At 52.4% G+C, this 27087-nt stretch overlaps 8 protein-coding genes and 1 non-coding gene across 9 annotated transcripts; 3 read left to right on the top strand and 6 right to left on the bottom strand.

The window, feature by feature from the left end:
- The first annotated feature begins 18 nt into the window (after nucleotides 1-18).
- BO66DRAFT_388461 (uncharacterized protein) lies at nucleotides 19-2217 on the top strand. Its single transcript, XM_025646564.1, has 4 exons — nucleotides 19-397; nucleotides 471-903; nucleotides 966-1102; nucleotides 1184-2217. The coding sequence occupies exons 1-4, from the start codon at nucleotides 105-107 to the stop codon at nucleotides 1932-1934; spliced, it is 1614 nt and encodes a 537-aa protein (XP_025508226.1). The 5' UTR covers nucleotides 19-104; the 3' UTR covers nucleotides 1935-2217.
- A 984-nt stretch (nucleotides 2218-3201) lies between these two features.
- On the bottom strand, nucleotides 3202-3282 carry BO66DRAFT_t37. Its single transcript has one exon. It is a non-coding gene; the product is annotated as a tRNA-Glu (tRNA).
- A 591-nt stretch (nucleotides 3283-3873) lies between these two features.
- BO66DRAFT_425914 (putative NAD binding Rossmann fold oxidoreductase) lies at nucleotides 3874-5512 on the bottom strand. Its single transcript, XM_025650259.1, has 2 exons — nucleotides 4826-5512; nucleotides 3874-4700 (listed from the first exon to the last, which is right to left on the bottom strand). The coding sequence occupies exons 1-2, from the start codon at nucleotides 5150-5152 to the stop codon at nucleotides 3960-3962; spliced, it is 1068 nt and encodes a 355-aa protein (XP_025508227.1). The 5' UTR covers nucleotides 5153-5512; the 3' UTR covers nucleotides 3874-3959.
- Nucleotides 5513-7060: 1548 nt separating this feature from the next.
- Nucleotides 7061-8151, bottom strand: BO66DRAFT_341420 (inositol oxygenase; the record flags this gene model as incomplete). Its single annotated transcript, XM_025644434.1, has 2 exons — nucleotides 7175-8151; nucleotides 7061-7117 (listed from the first exon to the last, which is right to left on the bottom strand). The coding sequence occupies exons 1-2, from the start codon at nucleotides 8069-8071 to the stop codon at nucleotides 7061-7063; spliced, it is 954 nt and encodes a 317-aa protein (XP_025508228.1). The 5' UTR covers nucleotides 8072-8151.
- Nucleotides 8152-9122: 971 nt separating this feature from the next.
- On the top strand, nucleotides 9123-10571 carry BO66DRAFT_388463 (putative glycerol dehydrogenase). The gene is made up of 3 exons (XM_025646565.1): nucleotides 9123-9327; nucleotides 9398-10075; nucleotides 10188-10571. Exons 1-3 carry the CDS (start codon nucleotides 9264-9266, stop codon nucleotides 10388-10390), a joined length of 945 nt encoding a protein of 314 aa, XP_025508229.1. The 5' UTR covers nucleotides 9123-9263; the 3' UTR covers nucleotides 10391-10571.
- A 42-nt stretch (nucleotides 10572-10613) lies between these two features.
- Nucleotides 10614-14263, bottom strand: BO66DRAFT_425917 (uncharacterized protein). Its single transcript, XM_025650260.1, has 2 exons — nucleotides 12173-14263; nucleotides 10614-12119 (listed from the first exon to the last, which is right to left on the bottom strand). Exons 1-2 carry the CDS (start codon nucleotides 13965-13967, stop codon nucleotides 10984-10986), a joined length of 2931 nt encoding a protein of 976 aa, XP_025508230.1. The 5' UTR covers nucleotides 13968-14263; the 3' UTR covers nucleotides 10614-10983.
- A 750-nt stretch (nucleotides 14264-15013) lies between these two features.
- On the bottom strand, nucleotides 15014-19090 carry BO66DRAFT_148998 (uncharacterized protein). The gene is made up of 2 exons (XM_025642126.1): nucleotides 19044-19090; nucleotides 15014-18956 (listed from the first exon to the last, which is right to left on the bottom strand). The coding sequence occupies exon 2, from the start codon at nucleotides 18848-18850 to the stop codon at nucleotides 15416-15418; it is 3435 nt and encodes a 1144-aa protein (XP_025508231.1). The 5' UTR covers nucleotides 18851-18956; nucleotides 19044-19090; the 3' UTR covers nucleotides 15014-15415.
- Nucleotides 19091-23491: 4401 nt separating this feature from the next.
- BO66DRAFT_313089 (uncharacterized protein) lies at nucleotides 23492-24492 on the top strand (the record flags this gene model as incomplete). The annotated part of the gene is made up of 2 exons (XM_025643374.1): nucleotides 23492-23741; nucleotides 23918-24492. 2 exons carry the CDS (start codon nucleotides 23492-23494, stop codon nucleotides 24490-24492), a joined length of 825 nt encoding a protein of 274 aa, XP_025508232.1.
- A 204-nt stretch (nucleotides 24493-24696) lies between these two features.
- BO66DRAFT_388468 (acyl--CoA ligase) lies at nucleotides 24697-26772 on the bottom strand. Its single transcript, XM_025646566.1, has 3 exons — nucleotides 26543-26772; nucleotides 25802-26434; nucleotides 24697-25740 (listed from the first exon to the last, which is right to left on the bottom strand). The coding sequence occupies exons 1-3, from the start codon at nucleotides 26640-26642 to the stop codon at nucleotides 24773-24775; spliced, it is 1701 nt and encodes a 566-aa protein (XP_025508233.1). The 5' UTR covers nucleotides 26643-26772; the 3' UTR covers nucleotides 24697-24772.
- Nucleotides 26773-27087: the final 315 nt, after the last annotated feature.

Raw genomic sequence — 27087 nt, forward strand, 5'->3', positions numbered from 1 at the left:
CCACCTTAATTATCTTCCCTGCCATTCTTTTCTTTTGCGCTTTCATCCATCTTCCATATCTCAGGATGTGACCGGAGGCATTCCGGCTACCATCAGTGAGAAGCATGGCGTCAGACACCCCGCCCGACCCCGAAACCCATTCTGTGGTTCGCAGCATCCTCCGCATTTCCCTCAGCGCCAAGGAATACAAGCGTCTCCACGATTATGCCATCCAACGCACTCCTTTATCCGTCCAGGGTAGGCTGCCGTCTCCATCCAAGTACGAAGCCATTATCGGCTCGAAGAACAAGCACAATGTCGCTGCTGTGCGGGTAGCACTGCGGACCTTCCTACTCTCGTTATCCCTCACAAAGCTCGCCGACACCGCGATAAACCGGATACGCGGGGATCTATCGAGGTACTGTACATAGTCCTTCCTGTTCGCGTTGTAGACTGGCAATGGTTAACATAGATCTCATCGCTTCCAACAGCAAAGGACCGAAAGCCTCATCATCCACCCGCTCCCCGAAACTTCGCATATCCGCGTCGCTCGCGCTTCTTCTCCTGTTTCACCGATTCCTTTATCGTTTCTTCGTCAAGCTGCGCGCCAACCTCCGCACCGACGACGCTCGGCCATTCCGAGATCGCAACCCACGAATCTCCAATGTGCTTACTTCGCGCTTTGCCCCTGCCGTCGGGGCCAGTCTGGCAGGGTTTGCGCTAGGGATTTGCCCACGAAGCCAGTTTCGCATAATCGCAGCCATCTATTCGGCCACCCGTGGCTTGGAGTTCTTGTTCAATGCATTGGATGAAAAGGGCTGGTTTGACAACCGGCCTGCCTGGTTCGGTAGTTGGTTGCTGATGCCAATTTCTTGTGCGCAGCTGTTTCATTCGTTTATCTTCGATCGAGAGGCCGTGCCATCGGTAAGTACAAGGATAGGGATGTTCTTCATCCTAGAACAACAAAAACTAAATCTTGCTTGCAGTGGCTTGGAATGTTGATCCTCAGACTCTCCCCGAGTTACATCCGCGGTCGTCCCGAAAGTCTGCCTTTGGACGTCGCTTGGCCAGACAAGGAGGGTGTCATCAATTCACTCGCAACTATATCTACTCTAAGGTGGCCGTGAGTGAACCCCCGCCCTCCCTATCGTCTTAAAATGTGCTGGATTCCCGCCCGTGTACTGACCACTGATGAATCAAACAGATCGTTCGTATCGCCCATCTTACACCCCGGCACTTCAAAGACACTACCTTCGTCATTGGCGTCGATCTCCCCGGTGACCGGTTCCGCGCACCCAGCCATATCCAGCTTGTCCTGCGCACTGCTCCACCCCAGCAGCCCCAGCTGCAGCACGGCCTTCCTGCACCATATCCTTCTCTCCGTGCCGCCCCTGGCGCGGTTCCTAACCGCCGCCACCCTGGCGCTCTCCTTGCGTAACCTCAAACACCTGGCGTCCCACCCCATCACGTCGCTGAACGAACTGTCCCAAAGAATCATGAAGCTGACCGCCGTCCTGTCGGCATCGGCCGGCACCGCCTGGGCTAGCATCTGCCTGTGGAACGCCATCCTCCCGCGGTCCACGATAGCCACGAAGCGGTTTTTCCTGAGCGGGGCCCTCGCGGGCGTCCCGTTCGCGTTTCTGGGCCCCCAGCGCGGCGTCTTCCTGTCGTTATTCCGCGCCGCGATCGCGACGGCCTGGAAGACCGCGGGCAAGCGCGGTCGGTGGACCGGGTGGAAGGACGGGGAGTTGTGCGTCATCGTGGCGAGCTGGGCGCTGATGGGGTGCATCCTGGATGCCCGACCCTCCGCGGTGCAGGGGAAAGGGGTCAGGGTGGCGCTCTCGTGGATGCGAGGCGATGGGTTCGCCGACCCATTGCGGGTAGCCGGGAAGAGGAAGGCGAAGAAGGCCGCGGCGCAGAAGAAGGAGAAGGCGGAGGACGATGCGCGGACTTAGCGGCGCTGCAGCCAAATCTTGTTATGTTGTTGTCGTTTTGCTAGCAGGCAATTGTCCACGGAGCTGGACTTCGGTCCTTCATATCTGGCAGATAGGTTATGATTTTCATGGTGCCACGCTGTCTTGGTTCCGATGAATGAGCGCGCACTCCCTTGGTTATGGTCTCGGTACGGTAGGGGTAGACCGGAGGGCGGAGGAACACTAAATGCGCTATATGCGTAGGTACATAAACGAGGATGCTATTTGTTTTCTACGAAAGAGATTGCAAGATTCTCATATCTACATGACCACATTACAAAATGTCTAGTCTATGCTTCAGCATCCTCTAGTTTTGCAGTACATATATAACTTAGTCAGCAACAAACAAGAGGAGAACCAGCAGTTCATCTGAACGTGGTTGCAGGTCAGCTGTACTGCTTTTTCGGTTCATGTGGAACGAAAACTGCTTACTAAGCAGTTTGGTCACGTGATTTCCAAGCGACCCTGTTACCTTTACAAACCAAAAATTTCATTCCACATCATCTTTTCAATACTATTACACATACTATTTCTAGGTGATTTTTAACTATTAAAGTTATAAGTACTTAGAAAGTACTTATTAAGTATTTAGAAAATAACTTAGAAAAATTACTTAGAAGTAAGAGTATTTAAAGAATATAAGAGAAAGTTGAATTTCAATAATAAAAAACAGTAATTTATAAGGTCACTTGGAACGTTCCTGCTTATGTAAAGGGCTTGGCATCACGTGCCGCAGGAACGTTCCACATGAACCCAAAAAAGATTTCAGATGACCTGTGTTCACCATCTGAACTCTTTTCAAGGTTCATGTGGAACGTTCGCCGCGCACATGACGCCAAGGCTATTAAGAAGCAAATTTACATCCCAACTCAACTTTTTCTGTTTTTGTTAATCAATGACTTGTATTATATGCCTGTAATCAATCCTAGTGTAAGAGAATTATAGAGGTATTTACTTTTAAGAGTCCAAATCTTATAGACTCTGAGTGTCCTAAGAGTCCTAATAACCCTGATAGCCCTAATGGAAATAGTTGATTAGTACTGAGAAATCTGTAATTTATGTAAAAGGTGATGTGGAATAAAAAACCCTTCGAAGGTTCACATGAACTGTATTTTTAGGTGACGCGACTTCTTTACCCTGACTAAGCTGTTCTTTTCGGGTCGCGCGAGCAAAATAACGACCATCCGTCATCTCAGCTGCATCCACACCGACCCGAAACCGGGCTCCAAGCAGAAAAAATAATTGATTTCTCCGATGCGGGGAATCGAACCCCGAGCTGCCGTGATATCCCAATGAAAGACGGCGATGTTAGCCGTTACACCACATCGGAGGTTGTTAAAATACCAATTGTGGTGTCATTATGAATCCATCAATGCGGTAATGGTGACTGTAGGGCAGGATTAGTTGTTTGTTCGAGGCCACCTCACATACACTCTATAAGATGAAGCAATTAGGATTGAAAGTCGACGGTGTCGAATCTTTTCGTAATGGACACATAATTGCTCTACTAAGAGATGATAAAAGGATTTACCTAACAGAAGGCCATAATAATGACAACTTACCTTCGGCTATAAAAAAACCCCGAGGGCGCGAGGATACTATCACTCATGAGACTTGTTGATATAGAATATTGTATCCATGAAATTACATTGAATGCACCCATGAGTATGCTAAACCCCCGAAGGACCCAGAGAGATATTTCCAGTCACACAGGGTGTCTTTGATGACCTTCCTAAGCGAACCCCTGAGATATCAAGAGGTGGAGTGGATAGAGTCGACTAACTCGTGAAAACGTACAGTACATGCCAGCTTCCTTTGTTGCTTGTTGCCGACCCAACTATAGATTCTATACTGTGTAACGGGACAAGATAGTAGTCGTGGATCATCTTTTTTCAATTGTCATTCAGGCTAAAACATCACACTCGCAAGTCATTCCAAAAAGAAAAGTTTAGTGAAAGCCAAAAGCTCTAATCAATGTCTATTGTGACTATCCTCTCCTCCTCACACTCACAATCTTGCCTTGGGAATCCGGTTCCCCTGTTCATCGAAGTTGATCTTCTCGCCGGTGATCAGACTCTCCTGGAGGGCGGCCCCGATGCGCACCGCCTGGACGGCGCCCTCCAGCTTCAAGGGCACAGGGGTGTTCTCAAGGCAGGAGGCGGTGAACTCGTTGGCCTCGGTGACGAAGGCGTACTCGAAGCGGTCGTAGTAGTGCTGGGGCAGCTCGCGGCGGACGCCGGTCTCGTCGAAAACGTTGACCAGGTTGATGGCGGGCTGGGTATTGACGGCCAGCTTGCCCTTGGTGCCGATGATCTCGGTGGAGTCCTCCTGGCCGGCGGCCATCATACGCGAGGCGTAGAAGTAGGCGATGCGGCCGTCGTAGAACTCGACCAGGCCGACAGCATTGTCGCGGTCGTTGTGCTTGCGGAGGTCCGGCTCTACCGCTGTAATGCCCACAGCGGAGACGGATTTCACCTTACTGTCCTGGCCGAAGAACCACAGCGCCAGATCGATGTCGTGGATCGAGCAGTCCACAAAGATACCGCCGGAGAACTCAGCGTAGGCGACGAAGAACCCCGTCGGGTCCAGCTTATCGCACGTCTGGCTGCGCATTACTGAGGCCGTGCCGATCGCCCCCGCGGACATCTTGCTGTGCGCGTCCCGGTAGGAGGCGTCGAATCGCCGCGAGAATCCACACATGACCTTGAGATGGGGTTTCTTGGCTGCGGCGTCAAGGACGGATTGGGACTATGTGTCAATTTAAGCCATGTTAGTTTGAGTTGCCAGATTTTTCTCTCGTCAATTCGGTTGTTGGGAGCGGAGAAAAGAGAAGAAGGGGAGGCGCAAGAAGCGGGACGTTAACGGCCACATACAATTTCAACACTGGTAGACAAAGGCTTCTCGCACAGAACGTTCTTGTCAGCCTCAATGGCCTTGATGGCCTGCTCGGCGTGCACGGCGGTAGCGGAGGCAACAATCACGGCCTCCAAGCCCTCGTGCTTCAGCATGTCGTCGTAGCTTTTGTACAGCTTCACGCCGTACGGGGCCAGGTGGACCTTCCCCCATTCTAATTCACTGTCGTCGGGAGTACTGACGGCGACGAGCTCCGCGCGGGGAGTGCGCTGTAAGAAGTTGAGGGCATGACGCTTGCCCATGCGACCGAGACCGGCACAGCCAACCTTCAATCTTCTGGCAGACATTGTGATGGATATTTGTATTGGTGGGAGGATTGAGGAGCGGCGAGCGGGAGAAGGAGGGATTCGTGAAGGTAGATGGAGAATTGGTGAAGAGAGAACGAAAGACAGGAAGAGGGAGAGGAAGAGATCATGAACAGCGAAGCAGCAGGAATTTAACCCCCGACACGCAGCTGGGGTTAGTTGGGGCAAGTGTCGGTCTGGGTTCTTTCTTTTTTGTTTTCCTTGAGGGGAAGATGCGGAGAAAGCTGAGTAGCTGCTGGAGCTGCTGCTGCTGCTGGCCAGTCAAGGAGACTAGTCTGACAATCCTTCTGACTGGCTGGATAATCGTAGGTTTGGTCCATTGAAGTTGCCAGTGGCTGTCGGACAGGGACGGTTTCGGGCGGAATGGAAATCCCGGGGTGACAGACCAGTGGAGAGTGCTGTATGTACTGCAGGTGTACAGTACCACCACCTCCTTTTGCCGACCCCGGAATCTGGCCGTCGGGATCCCTGCCCCGGAGCCCCTTCGGAAACGAGGTTCCCGTAGAGAATCGCTGCTATGATCCTGCAGCACTGGCAGGATAAAGAGAAGCAGTGACTGGAACCTGCAGCTTTGAATCTATTCCAATTGAAAGACAAGGAAGAGATGGGAGATGAAAAGCATCAGCTTGTTGAGCTCAAACAGCATCCAAACAACCACGGTAAAGTACGGGGGCGGGGAAAACTACCCTTTCCGGGGTATCTTCAGAGCACGGCGGGGAATATCCCCCTGGGCGAACTTATGGGTCTACAACCTCAGTTAATTCTCTTCGAAGCTTGAGAACATGTGGCAAGCTACTCCTATCCCCATGAGTATGCGGGGAAGCCGTGTACCAGAAGGAGAGGACAGAATCGAAAAAAAAATTGGGGAAGGCCAAAGGTGGAAAAGTATACTCAAATGACATACTATCAATAGACAAGGAATCTTTGTGCTCCTTAGCTGGAGGCAGAAACCAACACGCACTCAATTTAGATCATATGACTGCCAGTCATTCCGACTTTGCATGCTACTCAGTTGCGAACTAATAGCTGTACTGCTACAACAAGTTCTACACTTATGAAAGGGACCTCAATTATTGGCCATGGCGTCCTCCACTGTACAGTAAACTTGTGATTCGCAACCAGAAACAAACAATCAATGCAAACCAACAAGAACAATCACTTGATTCACCACTGTACTCGCAATGCATAGGGAGAAAGCTCCTCCCAACCACAGAAATGGTGTATACAATCATCATTGCTGGTGATCTGATCCGATCACTCCCCCAAGGGAATCAATCCCCGCATCCCCACGCCCCCACTCCCCCGACTCGGGAATTCGTTCCCGAAGCGCCTTCAATGTCTTGGCACTGAAGCAATCCCCGCAAGAGACAGATTTCTCCCATTGAAACTGCAAAAGTCAATTGTTTTTTTTTGACTGTAATGGGTTGACTTGGTCTGAGCGTTAGTCGTGGCTGAAGATAGACTTCAATCGCGGTCGATCTTGACGAGGGGTAACTTATGGTTATTGACATACATGTTGGAAGTGGCTGAGTAAATCAATTGATTCATTGAGATGAAGAAGCCTACAGGGTGATCGCCGACAGGGATGGTAGCCGTAGTGAAGTACGGCTTCGGGCTTAGGTTCTACAGGATCATTGCACTGGACAGTAGATAGTGAAGGGCAAAACGTGGTCCCAAATCATCTTGGCCATCGGTTCATTTGGAAAATAACATTGTATAGTGTGTTCGTGAATCATCGCTTGAGTTCATACCATGAAACCAAAAGAAACAAAGTGAAACAAAGTGAAACAAAGATGCTGGAAACAAACAACCAAGCCAGACACAGTCCTACATAGCTCAGGTGGTAGACTGGACGGAATACAATTTTCTTTCATCCATCCAGGGTATCCTCTACCACTTGATGACCCTGTTGGGGAAGTATTCGTCGATCAACTCGAGATAGTAAGGCTGCAGACTATCGGTTAGCTGCATTCTCTGGGGAAATCACAAGTCTGGCTAACGCACCTTGAGCTCCTCGGCGCTGGGAATGCCATCGCTCTTGCTGTAAAGATCGTAAGGGTTGAAGGCCTTGACGGCCTTGAACATCTCCTTGTCCTTCTCGTTCATCAACTCCTGGTAAGCGCCAGCGTTGTGCCAGGGGTAGAAGGAGTGGTAGCGGATCATGGCCAGGGCCTCGGCGGGCAGGGTGGACTGCTCCTTGACGACGTGATAGAGGTACTCGTCGTGTCCCCAGGAGATCATCACATTGTCCAGACCGCAGCCGGGGCTGTAGATGCCGTACTTGGTGTCGTAGATCTCGTGGCCGAAGTCGGGGTTCTCCTTGAACGAGTCGCGGCCGTAGATGATGCGATCGTCAAAAGCGCAGCCGACGGGGAAGGTGTCGCCCACGACGTCCCACTGGCCCTGGGCGTCGAAGAAGTACAGCAACTTGCCCAGGTCGTGGATGAGACCGGTCAGCTGCATCCAGCGGGGCTTGCCGTCGCGACGGATCGCCTCAGCAGACTGCAGGAGATGCTCGATCTGGGAGAGGCTGGTGTCCGGATCGGACTCGTCGATCAAAGTGTTCAACTTCTCCATCGCCTCCCACACGCTCATCTCCGCACGGGTCTTCGCGTGGAATGCATTGCGCGCCTTGAGGTTGTATGCCACCGTCTGCTTGGTGTGCTGCTCCTTGTAGAAGTTCTTGACCCGGTCACAGGCATCCTCGTACTGACGGAACTTGGTCTTGTCCTTCTCCTTGTCGAACTCAGACTCCTCATAGAGACCCTTCTCCTTCTCCTCCTTCAGGTTGGTCTTGAGAACATTGACTGTGTCGATGGCGTCCGACAGGTCTTCAAGGGCCTGTCCGTCACGTTTGGTGTTGAACACGGGGGTTTCTTGGGCGACTGCGACGGGTGCCATGTTGATTATGCGTATGATGCAAGGACGAGAAAACTTTTTGAAGCCTGGGGATCACTTTATCCTTGTCTTCGAGGTTTGAGGGTATCACACAAGGGTTGTTGTTGTTGGGAGGATAATGAATGAAAGCGAGGCGACACGGACATAAATATGATATTTCCATTCTTCTCGGCGAACGTAGATTAGACTACCCCGGAAGGAGTTGCCATCGAAAATGCCAAACACCGAGTATCGCCCTTTGGTTGGTCTGCTGCAGCGCATGACGTTGCGTGATTCTAGAAAAGCACAGGGCGATTTTCCCACCAGCATGACCACCCCACGCCAGGAGGTCGGATTCTGGGTTCCGAAGCCACAGACTACTGTGGGAGGATTTGCCCTGGGGTAACATTCCCCGCCATGGTGGAACAGAGAGGCTCGCATATGGACCAGATCAGCCAACCAGAGCGTCAGCCACACTCAGGTGTAGCCCTGGAGGCTGTCTGGGCCGTGGGTGGGAACAATGCCTCTGGATTCTGGTTTCCGATGGCGGGTTTGCATGCGGGCCGTTGTTCAACCAGAGAGAATGTCTTCATTTGTCAGGGGGCCCGACCTCGATTAGGTTCACCCTTGCTGCAAGATACGATCATTGTGATTATCTGTATCTGCACCTCTGACCTGCTGTATGATGACAATAGCCCTGATGCATATGGGCAGATGAGGCTAGTTGTTTTCCCCGCTCGTGTTCGCTCGTGTCTGGGATGTAGATGCTGGATTGAGGTGTGCCTGCCAAGTGCATTGCAGTGCAGGGAATGCGGGTGATAGATTGGAGAAACAAACTCCGCATTGTCATCTGTGAAGCTATTCTTGAAAGCTGTTCCAGCCCTTCTTGTTAGTTATGTAAGATTCTCAGTAAGAAGTGTCGGCACAAAGACGCCCGAGGGGAAGGAATAAGTGGTGGGGGAAATGCCGGGGATTGCTCCGATACTAGAGTACTAGTGCGGGGTATCTTCCTTCTGCCCCTCCCTTCTCCTCTCCTACTAGCTAAGTACTATTTTCCCTCTCGTCCTGCCACATGTTCTCTTCTTCTTCTTCTTCATTCTTCTATTCCTCCTGTTTCCATTCATTCAACTCCCTCGCAATTCGCATCCTGTCCTCGTCCCGCAGTTCGCGCCTCAAGCCCAACACCATAACCCAAAGGAACTCATCGCAATCCACAATGGGTCTCGCCGATACGCGCTTCAAGCTCAACACCGGAGCGGAGATCCCAGCTCTCGGTCTCGGTATGCAGCCTGTGTACCTTTTGACTTTTGTAACCAGACCCACTAATCCGTGAGCTCCCCCTCCTCCCAGGAACCTGGCAATCCGCGCCCGGCGAGGTCGAGAAGGCCGTCCGGCACGCCATCCAGGTGGGGTACCGCCACATCGACACGGCGTTTGCGTACCAGAACGAGCACGAGGTGGGCAAGGCTATCAACGACGCGATCGCGGCGGGGGAAGTGAAACGCGAGGAGCTGTTCGTGACGACCAAGCTGTGGTCGACGTGGCACTACCGGGTGGCGGAGGCGCTGGACCAGAGCCTGCAGACCATGGGGCTGGACTACATCGACCTGTACCTGGTGCACTGGCCGGTGGCCATGAACCCCAACGGGAACCACCCGGTCGTGCCCAAGCTCCCGGACGGCTCGCGGGACCTGCACCTCGACCACCCGCACGTCGAGACGTGGAAGAGCATGGAGAAGCTGGTCGGCGCCGGCAAGACCAAGGCCATCGGCGTCTGCAACTACAGCGTTCCCTATCTGCAGGAGCTCCTGGCCCAGGCCACCGTCGTCCCCGCCGTGAACCAGATCGAGAACCACCCGGCCCTGCCGCAACAGGAGGTCGTCGACTTCTGCAGGGAGAAGGGCATCCACGTCACCGCGTACAGCCCGCTCGGCAGCACGGGCAGCCCCCTGTTCTCCGCCGACCCCATCGTCGAGGTCGCCAAGAAGAAGGACGTCGCCCCCGCGACTGTTCTGCTGAGCTGGCACAGTATGTTTTTGCACCAGTGTCTCTCTTGCTTCAGCCCTTGCTCCTTTCTCTCTCTCTCCCATTTACGTTCACAGAAGCCGATAAGCTAATCACCGAACCTCATGCTATCTAGTCGCGCGTGGCTCTTCGGTTCTCGCCAAGTCGGTGACTCCTTCTCGCATCGAGGCCAACCGCCAGCTGGTCGAGCTTGACGAGTCGGATCTGGCCACCATCGCCAAGTACACGGACGAGCTGGCTCGGACGAAGTCCTTCAAGCGTTACGTTTTCCCGCCCTTCGGTCTGGACTTTGGGTTCCCTGACAAGGTCGCCAATTAAGTACCACGATGGAATAGGCACACTCGGCAACAGTGCAGCACGTCAACTATGGTAGAAGGGTTTATAGAGAGAGATATAGAAGCCATTTGGTTGGTTGATCGGTTGGTTCAGAAGAAAGAACCAAGAGTGACTAGTTGTATATGACTCTGATATATAAGACTTCTTGTATGATTGAAATGACATCTTTGATTCAATTCCGCTGTATGGTATTGTACAACAGTTGGTCGCTGTGCATTTAAACTAAAGAGGGGCTTTCCTAAACAAGAGAGTTGACATGTGTTCGTTCCATCAGCCCACAGTGAACAAACGCAGTAAGCGAGCCTTAGGCGAAAGACCTGGCACACACACCGATGAAGTGATGGGAAAATGGAAAATCTCACAGCTTGGACTAGACTTCAAGGTGTTAAACAGTTAACCAATTCAGCTCTCCCCTCGGCCTCTTGTGCATTTCTCCAGCCCAATTACACCCGATCCATCACCTCTATCTCATCAGGTCCAAGCCAAAATCACTCCTAAGACAGAGGCTGAATGATTTCCATCGAATTCAGAAGGCAGCCAAAAGCAAACCAGGCCGAGTGTACAATGGACTGAGATCAGTTGCTGCCAGAGGAGGTGGATTCGAGCACAACTGGCAACGCAGTAGCGGTGAAGCCTACCCATACCCTGTCCACGCCGACGTTTGGCGAGCCTGTTCTTGGATCCCTCGATATGACAGTCAACATCTCTTGATACCCCAAGGCCTCAAGCTCGGGAATCTTCTCCTCTTGCGACGTCGAGTGCCCGCTCCTGAGCCAAAGCAAGAGCCCCTGGAGGCGGTTGACCTCTCGCTCGAGCAGGACGGCATGCGCCATCTTGATCGACAGCAAGCCGCGGTCCCGAAGGAGTCCGAAAGCTTCCTGGAGATATGGGTACGGCAAAGATGCCAGAATCCAGGAGGCTGTGTAGTCCTCATAATCGGGCCATATGTACTCAGAATCCGTTGGAGGGGGAGTGGTCATGTTTCGCCTTGGGTTGCTGCAGTGAAACTCAAAATTGGGTGGCAGGTGGTCAACCATATACTCCAGGCAGGCCCTGACTACTTGCGGAGCCCAACGTTTCTTGAAATCCTGTGCCCCGGGCGTGCTGGCCGTGGGCGTCCCGAGCGACGGCGCCTCGGGGTCGAAGCTGATAAACGCTTTCAAGGTGATGAGGTAGTCTTCGGGCCGGATACTGTACTGCAGGATCTCGTCGATGGTCTCCCAGCTGATCATAGAGATGGTCAGTTCAATCCCAGCATTGATGACGTCCGGAATTTGCAGACATGCTCCAGCCACGGCATAGGAGTATGCCAACTCGGCCTTGGCGCTGTCGAATGGAAACGAGAGCTCGCCGTATGTCGCCTCCGTGTATCCCAGTAACTCAATTGTTTTCTGGTGGAGAAGTTGTCCGTCTAAGAGTGATGCACCATACAGATATTTGAGAGCCATCTCAAAACCATGCATCATGCCGACTTTCTCACCGAAGACCGCGATGATTTGGTTATACCCTTCCATGTATGCGGGGAATTTCAGTATGACAGCAAGTGACGGGCTTCGCATCATTATAAGTCGATGTGCCAGCAAGGCACAGGCAAACTCAGAGTCGCCTTTCCTCAAAAGTTCAATGCCGAAGTCACACAATACTTGGTCGCGGTAGATTCCCAGAAAATAGGTCGACAGGCTATCCGTTGTTCTTAATTCTTCGGGCGGATCTTCAATTAAATTAGCACTTCGATCTGATAACCTCTTCTGCCAGCCAACTGACCGGTAACTTTTGACGTCTCACCGGCTTGTTCCTCGGCCGTATGGGCTTTGTCCTGAATAGTCTCTTCGATGTCCTTTGGTGAGCAAGAACTCGGTGCGACTGACTCGGATGCAATCTCTGATATTCCATACTGACAATGCGACATGAAATGTAAACAGCAACATGATTTCCTAGGAGGACAAGCACAACCTGTTGATCTTGGCGTATGCACGCAACAGTTAGTTTCGAAGGAACAAATCTCCTGATCATGTTGATCACATCGCGCATTCTTGGCTTCCTGCTCGCAGATGTTGCAAACAAATGTGCAGTGCTCTTCCTCATTAGACTGCTGCTGCTGCTCCCTTGGCGACACGCAAGCATCTTCTTCGGCAGCAACCAAGTCAGCGGGTGTCTCGGGCAATGAATTGTCATGTTCATTGTTCGGGTTCCCAATGATCCCGGGAAAATCTTCAAGTTCTGTGGAGCATGATACCAAGCTTTCGACGCTGGTCTCGGTCAACTGCGTTACTAGAATACTTTCGTCCGTGGGTGACGCGGTCCGTGGCTTCGGCGCTTGCAGTTGTTGAGTGCTTTCCGTGCTTTGAGTTGTTACACATGAATCCAAGACGTCAGGATCGGGATCTTGCACCACATCGGGATTTGCTTCGGTCAATGGCACCACAATAGTACTTGCGTCAGTGGTAGACGAACTTCGTGGCTCCGATTCTGGAAAAGAGTGAGTGCTTTCCGACTCTTGAGTCGCTGTAAGCGAATTCAAGTCTCTGGAATGTGATGCACCCACGTCATCATAGACCAAAGCCTGGCTAGCCTCGGCCGAGTCTGAACTGACGTAGGGCGGAGGTAAGGATACGATTGGGGGCTCTGTCGCTGAGAGTGTTGTGGAGCTAACATCCGAAGGCGCTGGGGAAAAACAGGACGGATTCACCGCTGTTGGGACGAGCTGAGATCGACCGGCTTCGAAAAGGCCGGGAGGTAGAGTGGCGTATGGAGGTGGAGGAGACAGCGGCACTTGGATCCGAATGGATTGAGTCTCCGCGCCTGTGACTTGCTGCTGCGCGACCAGGCCGTCACTGTCATCAGCTGCGGAAGCAACAAGAAGAGGCAGAGTAGAGGGAGGTGAAGGAGGAGGTGAGGGAGGAGATGAGGGAGGAGGTGAAGAAGGGGGAGGAGGAGGAGGCGGAGAAAGAGGAGGCGGAGGAGGCGGAGGAGAAGGGGCAGCAGCAGCAGCCACCGCCGCCGCCGCCGCCGCCATCTGATGATGAGGACCACCTGACGTTTTCTTCGCGGGCTTCTTAGCCTGCCTCTTCTTTCTTTCTTTTTTGTTCAACTTCCTCTGCGCCTTTCTGGCTTGGACGACATCGGCAATCGATGCAGCAAGTTGGCCATGACCGCTCCTATCAGCGTCGTCATCGTCGTCGCTGTCCCGTTCAGCTTGAGCCGTCACCTCGGCCGTTGGGGCAGTAGGCTTTGGCGCAGCGGGCTGAGCATCCCCAGTCCTCTCCACGTCGTTGCTGTCGCTCGGTTCCGAGCTCGCGACGACCGCATCAGTGAGCCGGCACATTGTCGGGTCCAAAGACTGCCGACGCGAACGACAGGGGGGTCGTTGGGGGCACAAATCAAGCTTAAGGCGTCGATCAATGTCTGCTTGCAGATCGAGCGATCTCTGCCTTTGAGTTTCCTTTTCGGCTGCCGTCTTCTTCGGGCGCCAGATGTTGAAAAAGTCGTCAAAGGCCTCACTCGCAAGAATATCGTCGGAGGAACAAAAGGACTGGACGCGGTTGAACGCAGGATACATCACACTCTGAGCATGGTAATCAGTTTTGATCCTTCGCTCCTTAGTAGCAAAAGGACAAGCCGGGCGATACGTACCGTTTTCCCGAGCAAGGTGTTAAGAATGTCGGGTGATGAGGATAGGTCTGTATGTTGAGGTCTGGTGAGCAAAGCAGATAAAACAGCGATAACACGGGGGTTGGTAATGCTTACTATCTGATCTGGATAGGACGCTATCTAAAACTGATGTAAAGCAATGCTACAAGCTTGAGAAGACAGCCTGCCTTCGTGGCAGTCAGGTAACTTTTAAACTTTGAAATTCATTTGAGCGAATGGAGGCAGGTGTGATGATGGATTTTCGAGACAAGGCATGTGTGGAAGAACACTAGACGAAGGACTACTGTGCAGTCAAGAAGGACGAAGAAAGAAATAAGGATTCTGTTTACCTCACTGGCTAGTAGACAACGAGAAAGTTTCCTCTCACTGTTAACGCTGCGCAAAGTAAAGCGGGTCAAGCCTTGAAACCTTACATTGCAGCTGTTATGAGCGAAAGAAACTAACATGCAGCTCGTTGAATGATATCTGTTCCTGCAAGTTACCTGCGATAACTACAGACTTAGCAATTGTTCAAGTCTGTCATTCCGATTTCTGACATCACGGAACATGAACCCTGCGTTGAGACACATGATTATTGCCAGCTGGAGGGCATCCTATCCCTGGTACTATGTGAGGGTTTCCTCATCCACGTGACTGACAAGGTGTCTTGAATCTTTCATTCTACTCTACAGAATCACTAAACATCCTACTTTAAGACCTTGACGGTAGACAGCTGGACAATATCCTAAGCCTGATACTATGTGAGGGTTTTCTCGTCCACGTGACCTCAAGATGAAATAACGCATGAACCAAAAGAGCAATACAGCAACTTGATCAGTATGGAGCATTCACACTGAGTTGACAAGAAGGCTTCTGGAAAGTCTTGCTCCAACGCTTGATGGCTTGCAAATCTCCAGTGCAGTAAGGCTTCCACAAGCCTGGATGCAACATGCAGATTTAGGATTGTCCAAAGGACGATCAACTACCAACGATACTAATACTTTAAAGATCGACAGACAGCTGAAAAGCTATGTATGAAACTTGTGGTGTGGATAATTCTGGTATTGTGGCCAAATCTCGTCTAAGCAAATGTCAAGAGAGAATGGCTTTGTCTAAAGATATGACTCATAGGAAATTGGTAATGTCAATGAATGGGTAATAAACAGGAAATGAAAGTAATAATGCTCCGCTCAACGTAACGCTGTTGGTATATCATGATGGATGCAAAACCGGAATTGCTAAGGAGAGGTATCCAACATAAAGATGCAGAAGGCTAAGCCAGAACGTCAATAATACATCGTAGTCGGGGAAGTGGGTTGAGAAGGTATTGAAGGGAATGGAAGTTATGTCAGGTGTTCAGCATGGAGTTTAAGAGGTTTAAAACATTCCTCCATCCAGAGGAATTTGGGGGGGTGGGTAGGTAGGAACAGCAGGCGGATGTGTGTCAGCTAGCAGCTGGTGACGGGCCTTCGCATTCAAGTTGCCTCCCTCGCTGGAGGATTTGCGAAGCCTGGCTCGAGACTTCGGGCGCTTTTCGCCGTCGTCGGAGAAATTGCTTGTCTCCTCCATAGCCGAGTCAATCGATGGTGTATACTGAGACTCATGTCTCTCGCCTTTGAGTGCTCCCAGAATGGTTTGTGTGGTAGTCTGACGACGTCGCCGTGGATTCATCGGCGGAATTGGTGGTGTCTCCATTCCGTTACTCAGGCTGGCGCCAGGAGGAAGACCAACCGTTGGTACATTTGATGTGCAAGAAACCAATGTAGGCTCAGAGATAAGGGTCTTGTTGATTGCCCGCTTTGTAAGGCCATTGTTACCCGGTGCACGATTGAGAGCGTGATGATGTTGGTGGTTGTTACTAATAGCAGGCACCAGAGGGGAACCGTTCTCAGAATTAAGATCCAAGGGTGGTGTAGCATTGGCGGAATAAGGTGCGATGGGGGAAGGACGAGGAGCGGCACCAATCAGGGATGAACTGTTCGTTGAGAAGTAGGAAGGGCGATCGTGAAAGCTGGAGACAGCTGAGCGGCTTCCACTACGGTGCCTAGTTGAAGCAGCGGACGAGCAGCGCTCATACATGGCAGACTCGGTAGCCTCGACTGAGGGGCGGCCAGAGGAAGTGACGGATTGGATGCCATACTGATCATGATCAGGATAGGCCATTGGGTGGTGACTTCCATGTCCAACCTCTTCCAATGTCTCTAGGCCATCTCTGTCTCGCCGCGAGCGACTTTTCGAACGACCCGATGCGTCAGACGTGGAGCGATCTCGGCGTGATCTAAAGCTGGAGTGTGGAGATGCACCGCGGCTCCGGCTAGACTCACGGGAGTCCTCTTGACTGCTGCGACCGAAGACGGACATTTTCGAGCGGAAAGACCTCTCGCCTGCAATGTGGGGGGTGCTAGAATTAGCATGCTTCGCGAAAGGCAGGGCCGGCCGCTCTTCCTCCTCACGCCAAGGGTCATCTGACACCAGAGCCGGAGTAGAGGCGTTGGCATAGCCCAGGCCTTTAGCACCCTTCAGATCCTGTTTGCTGAAGAGATGTTGCTTCCCTGACTTGTTTTTCAGAAAAGAGAATGCGTTCCCAGGTTTGCTCGGAGTAAAATCTGGAGTTTGGCGGCCAGAAACAGGACTAGCTGATCTGCTCTCCACCTCCGCAAAGCCCTTCAACTTTTCCTGCACCTTTCTCCGTCTCTCTGCTAGCTCGTTGGCGAACTCTTCGCGTTCGATTTGTGTCTCGGTACTCGCTTCACGTCTGTGTCTGGAGACGAGCTCATCCTGCCAATTTGCGCTATGGGGGGCACTTTTTGGATATTGCGCAGTGGTATCCGCAACTGCATTCGCCTCTACAGGCTTAGCGGGAAGGCCAGGGGAAGGAGGAGGGTAAATTGACGAACGGTCGCTGTCCTGTCGAAGGTGTGCGCGAACCAAGCCATTCAATCCCAGACCTGAGGGTCCTAGCGTAGGGGAGTCTGGCTTCTCTGGAAGATCCTGGCCGCTACTAGACTTGATCTCAACAAGATCATGCTCCGCAATTGGCTTCAGATCCCCCAAATCGGAGTACCGCACTTCAGGCAGAGGGCTTCGGTGTTCACTCGAGGGCGTAGAGGGCTTGGAAGGCGTTTCCGGTCGCAGTGCAGGGTGCAGTTCGTCTGTAGCGTACAATGTATCACGCAAGCGCGCGCGGCCTTCATCCTCCGAATCACTATGACTGGAGTTGGTAAAGAAAGTGGCGCCGGTGGGCTTCGGAGGGGAAGCGTTCGCGGCAGACCGGCTCCCGGGGCGTTGAGTCTCACTGTAGTGCGAAGAAGCCGAGCCAGGCCTCGACGTGTAGCTTGCATTCGAGAAACCGCGCGCGCGTCCAGGAAGCTCGGGCAGTTTGGTTCTTGCAGGTGGTGGGAGGGGCCTAGCCAACGGCGGTGTGCTCCTCCCTTGGTGCATCTGTAGCTGACGTTGTTTGAATTGACTTTCATCAAAAGTGGTCTTTGGCTTATTGAACAGGCCTGAAGCCGTAGCCTTGCCATGGTCCTCCGGTCGGAGAGCAGCCACTAAGGCTCCTCCCTCTTCACTTTCACTGAACGGGGGACTCAGCGGAGGAACACTGTACGCGGTGCTTGCAGGACTTTTGAGTCCCTTGGCGGCGATGTTCAGCGCCTCCTCTGACGATGGAAACAAAGATTCGGGGCTCGTGGGCTGGGTTGGGCTGGGGTTACTAGGAAGGGGTTCGGTGATCGTCAAGGGTTGCATTCTATCACGGAGATTTGTGGCGCTTTTGGAGAAAGCCCGGTTAAGTGGCGGGTGCTCGGGGGTTCCTGCTCTCTGGCGACTTAGGCTCTCTAGACGCTGGAGGGTAGAGGCTTGTTGATTCTGTGCACTCTGCGCTAACCCTTGCCCGTATAGACGCCTCGACTTGACCGAACCACGTTCGGATGCCATTCCCGGCATTGTTGACTTTGGTGCAGAGAACGGACCCTCGCTGGCTGATGTCTGCGGTGAAGTTCCCGATAATGACTGCTCATCTATCGACGTAGCAGCTGTTGAAGTGCGAGCATTCGCAGTAGGACCGGATGCAGTGGAAGAAAGGGTGGTGCGTTTGGCAGAGGAGACACGGGAAAGTGCGTCTTCCATCTCGCGGGAAGGACTTCCTTGTGGGAAATCCTCGGCCATCAATTCGACGCCTTCTTTGGCATTGGGAGAGTGAAAGGCAGACGTCGTCAAATCAGGTTCATAGAGCGCACGGCTGCTCATCTGCGAACGCCCGGAGTCGGAAGCACCCAATGTTGACTTCGATGAGATCTTGTACACCTTCTGCCGTCCGCCGAACAAGTTATTGCTTTCCACTCGGCGACCTCTGCTCATGATACTTTCTTTTTGTGAAGAGTCCTCATCAGTCCCACAGGAATTATTCTCGGACACTATTGATTGGGCACGCCCTGGGGCTATCGATCGACCATCAATTGAGACCTCATCTATATCAGCCAGGAAGCCGGGATTGTGACCGAAAAGATTCAGTCGCGAGGCACGCTTGGGAAATAAAACGCTGTCGTCACTTGCTTTCCCGATAATTGAATCCGGATCATCCTGCTCTCTTAACATGCTGAACCGTGCAGACAATTTTGGCATCAAAAGACTGGTGCGGAAGTCGTCGGTCGACGGTAAGGCTGAGGAGAGATCGAAATCCGATTTCTCCTCGGGCTCCTCCTTCTTAGATTTCCATGACAGCTTGGAGCTGAGTCCTGTTGAGCTGCTCTCAGGAACTTCTATCACCTCCTCCTTCACCTTGTCCTTTTTATTCTTGCGGAAACGATTCATGGCGGACTGTGCGGGGGGGAATGCGCACGACGCCGGCGAATCTCAGGGATGTGGTGTTATCGCGTCAGAGACCGGAGCAGATCGAGGGTTACGCTGAGATGGGAGACTGAGCGAAATCCATGCGTCAGACACATATGGGCTGGGGACAATATGGGGTATCCATGTGCGTGGTTCTATAGGGCGAGTAACCTACTAGCGACTGTGGCGAAGCCGAAAGGCCGATTGAGCGTCACTCAATACACGAAGAGCTCAGCGGAGCTAGTGAGCTAGTGGGTTATTGGATGTATTTCCGGATTGTTCTTCATTCCCTGGAAGTCAAGATGCTCCGGGGAGCGTCAAAGCTCAAAATAGGCAGCGGGCAGGCGGGCGCGCAGGACTAGGTCGGAGTAGTTGTCAAATAGTGGAGTTGATGTGCAGGGTGCTAGGTTGAGAGGCGGTCGCAAAAGCAATTGAGTAGCAATGTGGCGGAGGAATCTCCAGTACACAAGTTATTCTGAGAAGGCGATCGAATGGAAGACGATGGGCATCTGCATGAGACGCAGGAATGTGGCTGCACCGTGGAAAGCGGGAGCGGAGTCGGTAGGGATGCTGAAAGTCCGGGTTGATGGCGGGTGGAGGCGCCCAGAAATGAGTGCGTCGTTTGTAGTGAGTGGATGGGATAGGATGTGACTTCAAAAGAAGGGAAGGGTTCAATTGATCCCAAATAAAGGCGGACCAACAGGTATGAAAAGAGTGTGGAAGTTGAAAAAGGGAGTGTGTAGTGAAAATGAATGAGTGGTGACTGTTCAGATGTGTCGAGAAAGAGAGAGAGAGAGAGGAGGGGAGAGGGAGGGAGGAGTAATCTATTGCTTCTACCACAAAAAAAGAAGGGATCTGGATTCGATCCGATCGAGTCACTCTTTCGCGCGCTCACTCTTATTTTTTTACCTTTTTTATTTCTTGCTCTCTTATTTTTTTCTTTTTATTTTTTCCGGGTTTTGATTTTAATTGAATTTGGCACTAGCCGACTAGAATTGCTTCCATGGTCAAAGGACCAGTCAGTCAATTCCAATGTCATTTTATTATTATTACCGACAAGTCCAAAGCGCCGTGCTGGAGACGATCAAATTATTGGGTCCCATGGAACGCGCTTCTGCAGATCGACACGAGATGCTGTCTTTGTTTTTCACTATGGAGAGGGAACGTCGAGAAAACAAAATTGTTCAGTTCAGGATCACGATTCCTTCTTCCTACCTACGGTGTCTGTATCTCCAAGCCAGTTTCCTTCCTGTCTCGCTTTCCTCTGCCTCTTCCTATCGAAGGGATCCCCGCCTCTCTCAATATCAATGGTAACCGGGGGTGACAGCCCGTCTGGAATATTTCGGACTTCATACCTGGATCATAACAACTCTCTAAAGTCAATAAACTGTCACGGAAACCATGGGTGTGGTCTCGGGTTACCGTACGGTACCGTCGAGTGACTATTAAGCCCCAATGCCCCTTGCAGACCCCACTCCGAATGAACCACAAATCGGATGTCCCCATTTCGGGTACACTCTACCTATGAAGGTACCTACCTTACCGTTCGTACGTGCCTTACGCCGGCTGTATTCGAAGTTGAAGTATTTGTGGGTGGGTGTCTTTTCCATCCTCCACCAGCTCATTCTCAATCGACCTACAGAGCAAGTTCTCCGGAACCAAGTATGTGTTTGTCGATGCGGTTGTTGACTTGCCAGTCACCACCGCTCGAAGCCGAGCTGTCTATCATATCTCGTGCATTTTATTGTTCTTTCCCGCGTTGTCAAACATGGGTGCTCCAGTTGAAACGGCAATGCCTGCCAGACCTCCACTCCCTCCTCCATCCAGCTGAATAACGGAGGACATTTTGTGTGAATTTACACGACCGCGTCTGGCGGGATGTGGGCCAATCTGGGGCTGAAGGCTGAAGTGAAGGCTGAAAACCCCAAACCAGAACCTCCATCGTCAATTGCATTTCCAGTGGGACACTGGGAAGGACGACAAAGGTCTCTTTTCCCACTGCTCCCAAAACGCCTTCCGCACAAATCATCGGCAATGGCCGCCCACCCAGTCAAGCGGGAGATGCTCCCGAGAGTCTCCTTTTTCACCCTGATGAGGCGTTTTTCCTAAACTATATATCATCCTGAAGCCGCCGACTGAACTGAAATCCCTCCACCGTTGTTCGGTTATTGTGATGTGTCTCCTGGATATCCGTTTCATGGCTTTTAGGCCGGTACTTTTAGCTCAGGGCACATTGGGCGCGGTTCCGGAAATTTGGACGAGCGGGACGATCACCTGGACCTTTGTCGCGGATGTTGTAGAATCTAATAGATACTGTGCGGTTTTGCCAGCATAGATTGCGATACAATGACCGCTCAGTTGATGTCATCGATCAATCTATTTTGATCTTGATAATTTAGGGGGACTCGTGAGGAAGATACACAATCTCAATGAGTCGGACAGTATGACGGAGGCTGCGGTCGTCCCGCAGATACCGGACCTCAGATCATTCATTGTGTGCAGCTGCTGAAGATGTTATCACAGCGTACGGAGTACGAAGTGTGCTCCGCCGCTGAGATACCCCTGAGTTTGGCTAGGAGGCACACAAGATTGCAGGGATTGAAAGCGACCTCGCGTCGAATCCGGAGTGCAGATGCGACATGCATAAGATCCTGTAGGTTTACCCCTCCTTGAGAAAATCCCCAACATGGAGTCACTAATCGATCGCTCTCGAGTCTCTCGGGATTCCAGAACCATCCTTGTTGGGGAGTTAGTGTCTTTAGACAAGACCCATCCTTTGGTTCACCGAGCACCGCACGCTTCCTTTGGGACCGACTCGAGTATATGTCGGATGCAAATCAGTTCGATATATTCAGTATCCAGTTCCGCAGGAAGATAGAAGTCCTAATGGCATGGAGATCCGATACGTCATGCAAGTCCGTGATGGCCATGAACTTATTACTTCCACATGGCTCTCGGGTGGAGGCAGGGCGCACTTTCGCCTGCAACCACCATCTTGAAGGATATGTATGAGAAAAATGTTTATTTCGCTAGGTGATCGTCTAGACACCCACTAACTATCCGTTGGGTAAATTAGATTGTCGTCGAGTCAGTACAGAGTACGTAGTGACTCTAGTGAGAGAGAGAAAAAATGACAGCCGTTGAATAGCCGGGACCCAAGTCTGCCCGACGGAGAAGTCCCTTGGAAACAGGTCTGGTTTGTACCGTACCGTACAATTGTGGTGGATACCCCTGACTAGGCCTGAAGAGGTGGAATTGAGGAGTGCGGTCTGGACAAATCCTTAGTTTAGTGAGTCTTAGCATGCTTAATAATGGTAATAGTCAACAGTGCGTTAGTTGACTACTGAGTACTCCGTAGTTAGTCGCAATACAAAGCGCAGTAACAAATTGGACGAGCAGACCAGGGACGGGAACACACACAGTAGTCTTACCGGGCTGTTCTCCGCCCACTTTAGATTAATCCTGGGCAAGGACGGGAGAGAGACAGGCACAGCCAGGCACAGACAGGTACCAATTGACCCCCAGTGGTCGCGGTTTCCAATCCAACTCCGCTGTGGCCCGTCGTCTTCCACAATCCTGCTCGAGTTTTGCGCATCATCATCCTCATCATCATGAAGTCATGCTCGTAGAGGTCGTGTTAATCAAGGTTCTCCTTCACTTTATCCAAGATTCGAATGGCCAGCTTGAGGATCCAGATCAGTCCCGCTGTATCTGCGATTAATTAATCCAATCTCCGAGAGCCATGAGGGGAAAGAAATGCGTTGGACTAACGCAAGCCCGCATGCATCCACGACTGCCGAGTAAAGCGCACAGTACACACTGTACACACACCTTTTGAGTCCCAATAACCTTCTTCCCATTATCGACATCGATCCCGCTTTATCCACATCCCCATCCTCTTGGTAATAAGGCTCCATTGAATCCACACGGTTGAGAACTCGGAGTCGAGCGTGTGCGCTCCATGGTTCTCCGGCCCTGAAGCTTTGCGCGGGGAGAGGTCCTCTTTTCGACCATTCGGCCGGTGTTTCAGATTCGCGATGGGACCCAAACACGAGTCTTTTCACTCTCTTCATCTAGCCTACGCCTTCACTTCTCTGGTCTAAGCTTCCAAAACGTCCTCCCAAAGAGCACGAATCTCCCTGGAATAGCTAGTCATTGAGTCGACGCAAACAACTGATAAATCGCTGCGACTGAGGAAGCCAAAGCCACGTGGAAAATTTGAGTTCTGGCTGATTCCCAGCTGGTCCCTAAGGTTCATCAAGGGGGAGTTTGCAGGGTGATGCTGCCATGGAGATGCGCGATAAGAGAACACGGCTCCTTGCAGTGCCTGAGACATTGTGTTGCTTGACTGACTGACTGATTGATGGCTGAATGCATTGAATGCACTGTCAATGCTTTTCAACAAGTCAAGGGTAGCTTAGCTGATCACAGCCAACTTGCCCATGACGCAATCCTCGACTTTCCCTCCATGAATTACTAATCCAATGGGCCTCAGCTCCAACAGCCCACTGCTCGCGCCGCACATCATGAAGACAGCAACCCACACGCTTTCTCATTTAACTGGTTAATCCAGTACTCAGCATTAGACAAACACTTCAATCTTCAATAGCAAGCATTGTCATCATGCAAGTCCTACTCCTTGGTGGTCACGGCAAAGTAGCCCTCCATTTGACCCCGCTCCTCCTCGCCCGCTCCTGGAACGTCACCAGCGTCATTCGTAATCCAGAGCACGAAAGTGAAATTCTCGCGCTGGGCAAAGGCGCCAAGGGCAAACTCAACGTGCTTCTCTCCAGCTTGGATGATGTGAAGAGTGAAGGAGATGCCAAGAAAGTCCTCGACGCCGTTGATCCGGACTACGTAGTTTGGTCTGCAGGTACGCCCTCGCGTTTGAAATCGGACAATGAAACAATTACACAACGAAACAGCAGCCCCATCCAACCATGCAGGTCTTTGCTTTCACACCCTCAAACTCTCTCACAGACGAACTCCCCTGTTCTATTTGATAGCAGCTATACACTAACTTCTTTTTCCCCTTGGGAAACCCCAAAGGCGCCGGCGGCAAAGGTGGTCCCGCCCGCACGCAGGCGATCGATGAAGTCGCCGCGAAACATTTTCTGACGGCCTCCTTCGCCCGCCCCCGAGTGACCAAATTCCTCCTGGTGTCCTGGATCGGCAGCCGACGCAACCCGCCCAGCTGGCTCTCCAACGACGACTGGGCCGGCCTCCAGAACGTCTTCCACAACGTCCTCCCCGCATACGCCAAGGCCAAGCTCGAAGCCGACGAGTACATGACCGCACTGGCCGCACAACGCAAGAAGCTCGTGGCCGCCGGCGCCGCGCAACCCCTGCAGGCGATCAACCTGCGGCCGGGCACGTTGACCGATACCCCCGCGACCCGCAAGGTCGATCTCGGCAAGACGAGGAAGGGCGTGGATAACGTCACCAGAGAGGACGTGGCGATCGTGGCGGATCTGCTCTTGGCCCGGGACGACACGGACGGTTGGTATGATCTTCTGAATGGGGAGGAGGGGGTGGAAGAGGCTGTCGAACGAGTGGCGAGGGAGAAGGTTGATGCGGTCGAAGGTGAGGATGTGGAGGGTATGGCGAAGAGATTTGGTTTGTGAGCATGCTTCGGCTCGTTCTGCCCCATTCATTGAGGACTTGGGGTATGTCGGGTATAATACGCTGAGATATTCAAATGACATTACTCGAGGACAGTTGATCCCTTGAACAATGAGCAACATATTGACAGGCTACACTCGGAACTGGATATCTGGCACATCATAAATTATCTAAAGATGTATAAACATCACAACAGAGTCTATCTACACAAGACCGCCCAAGCACGCCCGCAAAAAGAAGGAAACCAAACGAACTCATACGTCATGAAAACTTCCAACTACCTCACAACTTCGCTTTGGGTGCCGGCGCGCCTGCACCAATCCCCTCTTCTTTCGCTTGCTTCTTCAACAACCGCCGCAGGATCTTCCCGCTTGCACTCTTCGGAATCTCCTCCACGAAGCGCACGCCGCCGCGCAGGCGCTTGTGATAGGCGACTTTGCCATCCAACCACTGGATGATATTCGCAGCCTCCTCGTCCGCCGACACCCCAGAGGCAAGGCTCTTCGCGCTCCGGACCACATACGCGAGGGGCACCTCGCTGCCATGGGCTTCGCTCTCGATCCCGATGACGGCGACATCGTCGACCGCCTCGTTGTCCACGAGGATCCCCTCCAGCTCCGCGGGCGCCACCTGGAACCCCTTGTACTTGATCAGCTCCTTGACGCGGTCGGTGATGTAGAAGTTCCCCTTCTGGTCCTGGTACCCGACATCACCGGTGCGGAACCAGCCATCGGCCGAGAGGCAGTCCGCCGTGGCGGCCGGGTTGTTGTGGTAGCCCAGGAAGACGTTGGGCCCGCGCATGTACAGCTCCCCAACCGCGCCGGCGGGCACCTCCTGCGGCTCCGAGCCGTCCTCCGGCATCGTCATGTACTTGGCCTCGAGGTTCGGGAGGAGTTTTCCCACGGCGCCGATGCTGGTGCGCCACTCCTCCCAGGGCTGCGTGTGGGTCGTGGGGCTCGTCTCGCTCAGGCCGTAGCCCTGTTTGATCCCGCACTTGATGCGCGCGTAGACGGCTTCCACCAGTTCCTGGGTTAATGGGGCGGCGCCCGAGTTCATCATGCGCAGGCTGGAGAGGTCGTACTTGTCCACGATGGGGTGTTTGCCGAGCAGGAGGACGACCGGGGGCACCACGTAGCTGAATGTGATGCGGTAGTTCTGGACGTGGGCGCACCATTTCTCGAGGTCGAATTTCTGCATGACCACGAGGTGGAGGCCTTTGTAGAGGGTTTGGTGGACGAGGCAGGTGAGACCTGTTTTGGGTTTTGTTTGTTTAGAGGGGAAATTGTACGCGGGGGAACAAGGGAAGCGCACCGTAGATGTGGAAGAACGGCAAAAAGGCAAGGATACGGTCACCCCGGCCGTCGACCCCATTCCATGTCAAATTGCCGGCCTCGCCGGATGAAAGCTGCAGAACGTTGGCGACGATGTTGCGATGGGAGAGCATCACGCCCTTGGGAACACCCGTGGTACCGGAGGAGTAGACCAGGAAGGCAAGGTCGTGGGAGGGGTCGATCTTTGTTTTCCGGTATCGAGTTGCGCCGGACAGGTTGCGAATGGAGGTGAAGTGTTTGAACTTTGCTTGCGGGTCGCGCTCGTCGCCGATCAGGATGATCCGGTCGTGGGGGATCCCCGCGTCCTGGGCCGCGATTGTTGCAACCGAAAGCAGATGGTATTGTGTCACTAGCCCTTTCGCGCCCGAGTTCTTCAGCTGGAAGGCCAATTCTTCTGCTGTGTAAGCTGGGTTGGACGGAGAAACAACTCCGCCCGCCCAGTGCGTTCCCCATGTCACTGCCGGGGTGTCGATGCTATTAGGAGTGAATAGAGCTAGGACATCTCCCTTGCGCCAATCGAACATGGCCTTGAGACCTTGTCCGAAGGCCAGTGCGGTATCTCGGACACCCTGGTAAGTGTAGGTTCGTTTAGTATCGGCATCCTCGTAGATTACTAGAGTGCTATCAATTATGAAATGCTCGTACAAGTGGGAAGAGTAGAGTGCAGGCAGATATCAGACAAGATAAGACTTTTGTTGGTGAGAGATAGATCACAACATACCTTTATCATCTGGATACTCTCGGTCTTTGCGCTCGAACAGAAACGTCCAAATATCGACGTTGGGTATTTCCACCGACGGGTAGAGTGAGGAGACGGGCATGGCGACAATGCGGGGAAAGGCAAATAAGAACAGTGTCAGGAATGTTGCAGTGAGAACAGAGATAAGGGAGTGAGGGAAGAAGTGATGAAGTAATGGGGTAAGAGGAGATCTAAATTGTTCTGAATGCAAGGATGAAAAATGGGGAAGACGCCGAAGAAGATTGGGATGAACAGGATACCCATTATTAAGGTAGGCAAGTGATCGGCCCTCGGCATGACGGCGGACTGATAGGAAAGGTTTGGTCGAGTTGGAAACGGCGCGAATAACCGTTGTATCTCCGCAATCCCCTTCCAGCCTCGGTCTTCCCCAACAATCCCCTTCCACAAGTGGCCTGCGGTGCTCAATGAGTCTGCCACACCATACTATCAAAACTCAAATAGGTGCTAAGCCTCAAAGTACACATCAGATATGTTCGACTTCACATTCTTAATGGAAAACAATGTGA

This window comes from Aspergillus aculeatinus (assembly GCF_003184765.1).
Source record: "Aspergillus aculeatinus CBS 121060 unplaced genomic scaffold BO66scaffold_4, whole genome shotgun sequence".
Lineage (NCBI taxonomy): Eukaryota > Fungi > Ascomycota > Eurotiomycetes > Eurotiales > Aspergillaceae > Aspergillus > Aspergillus aculeatinus.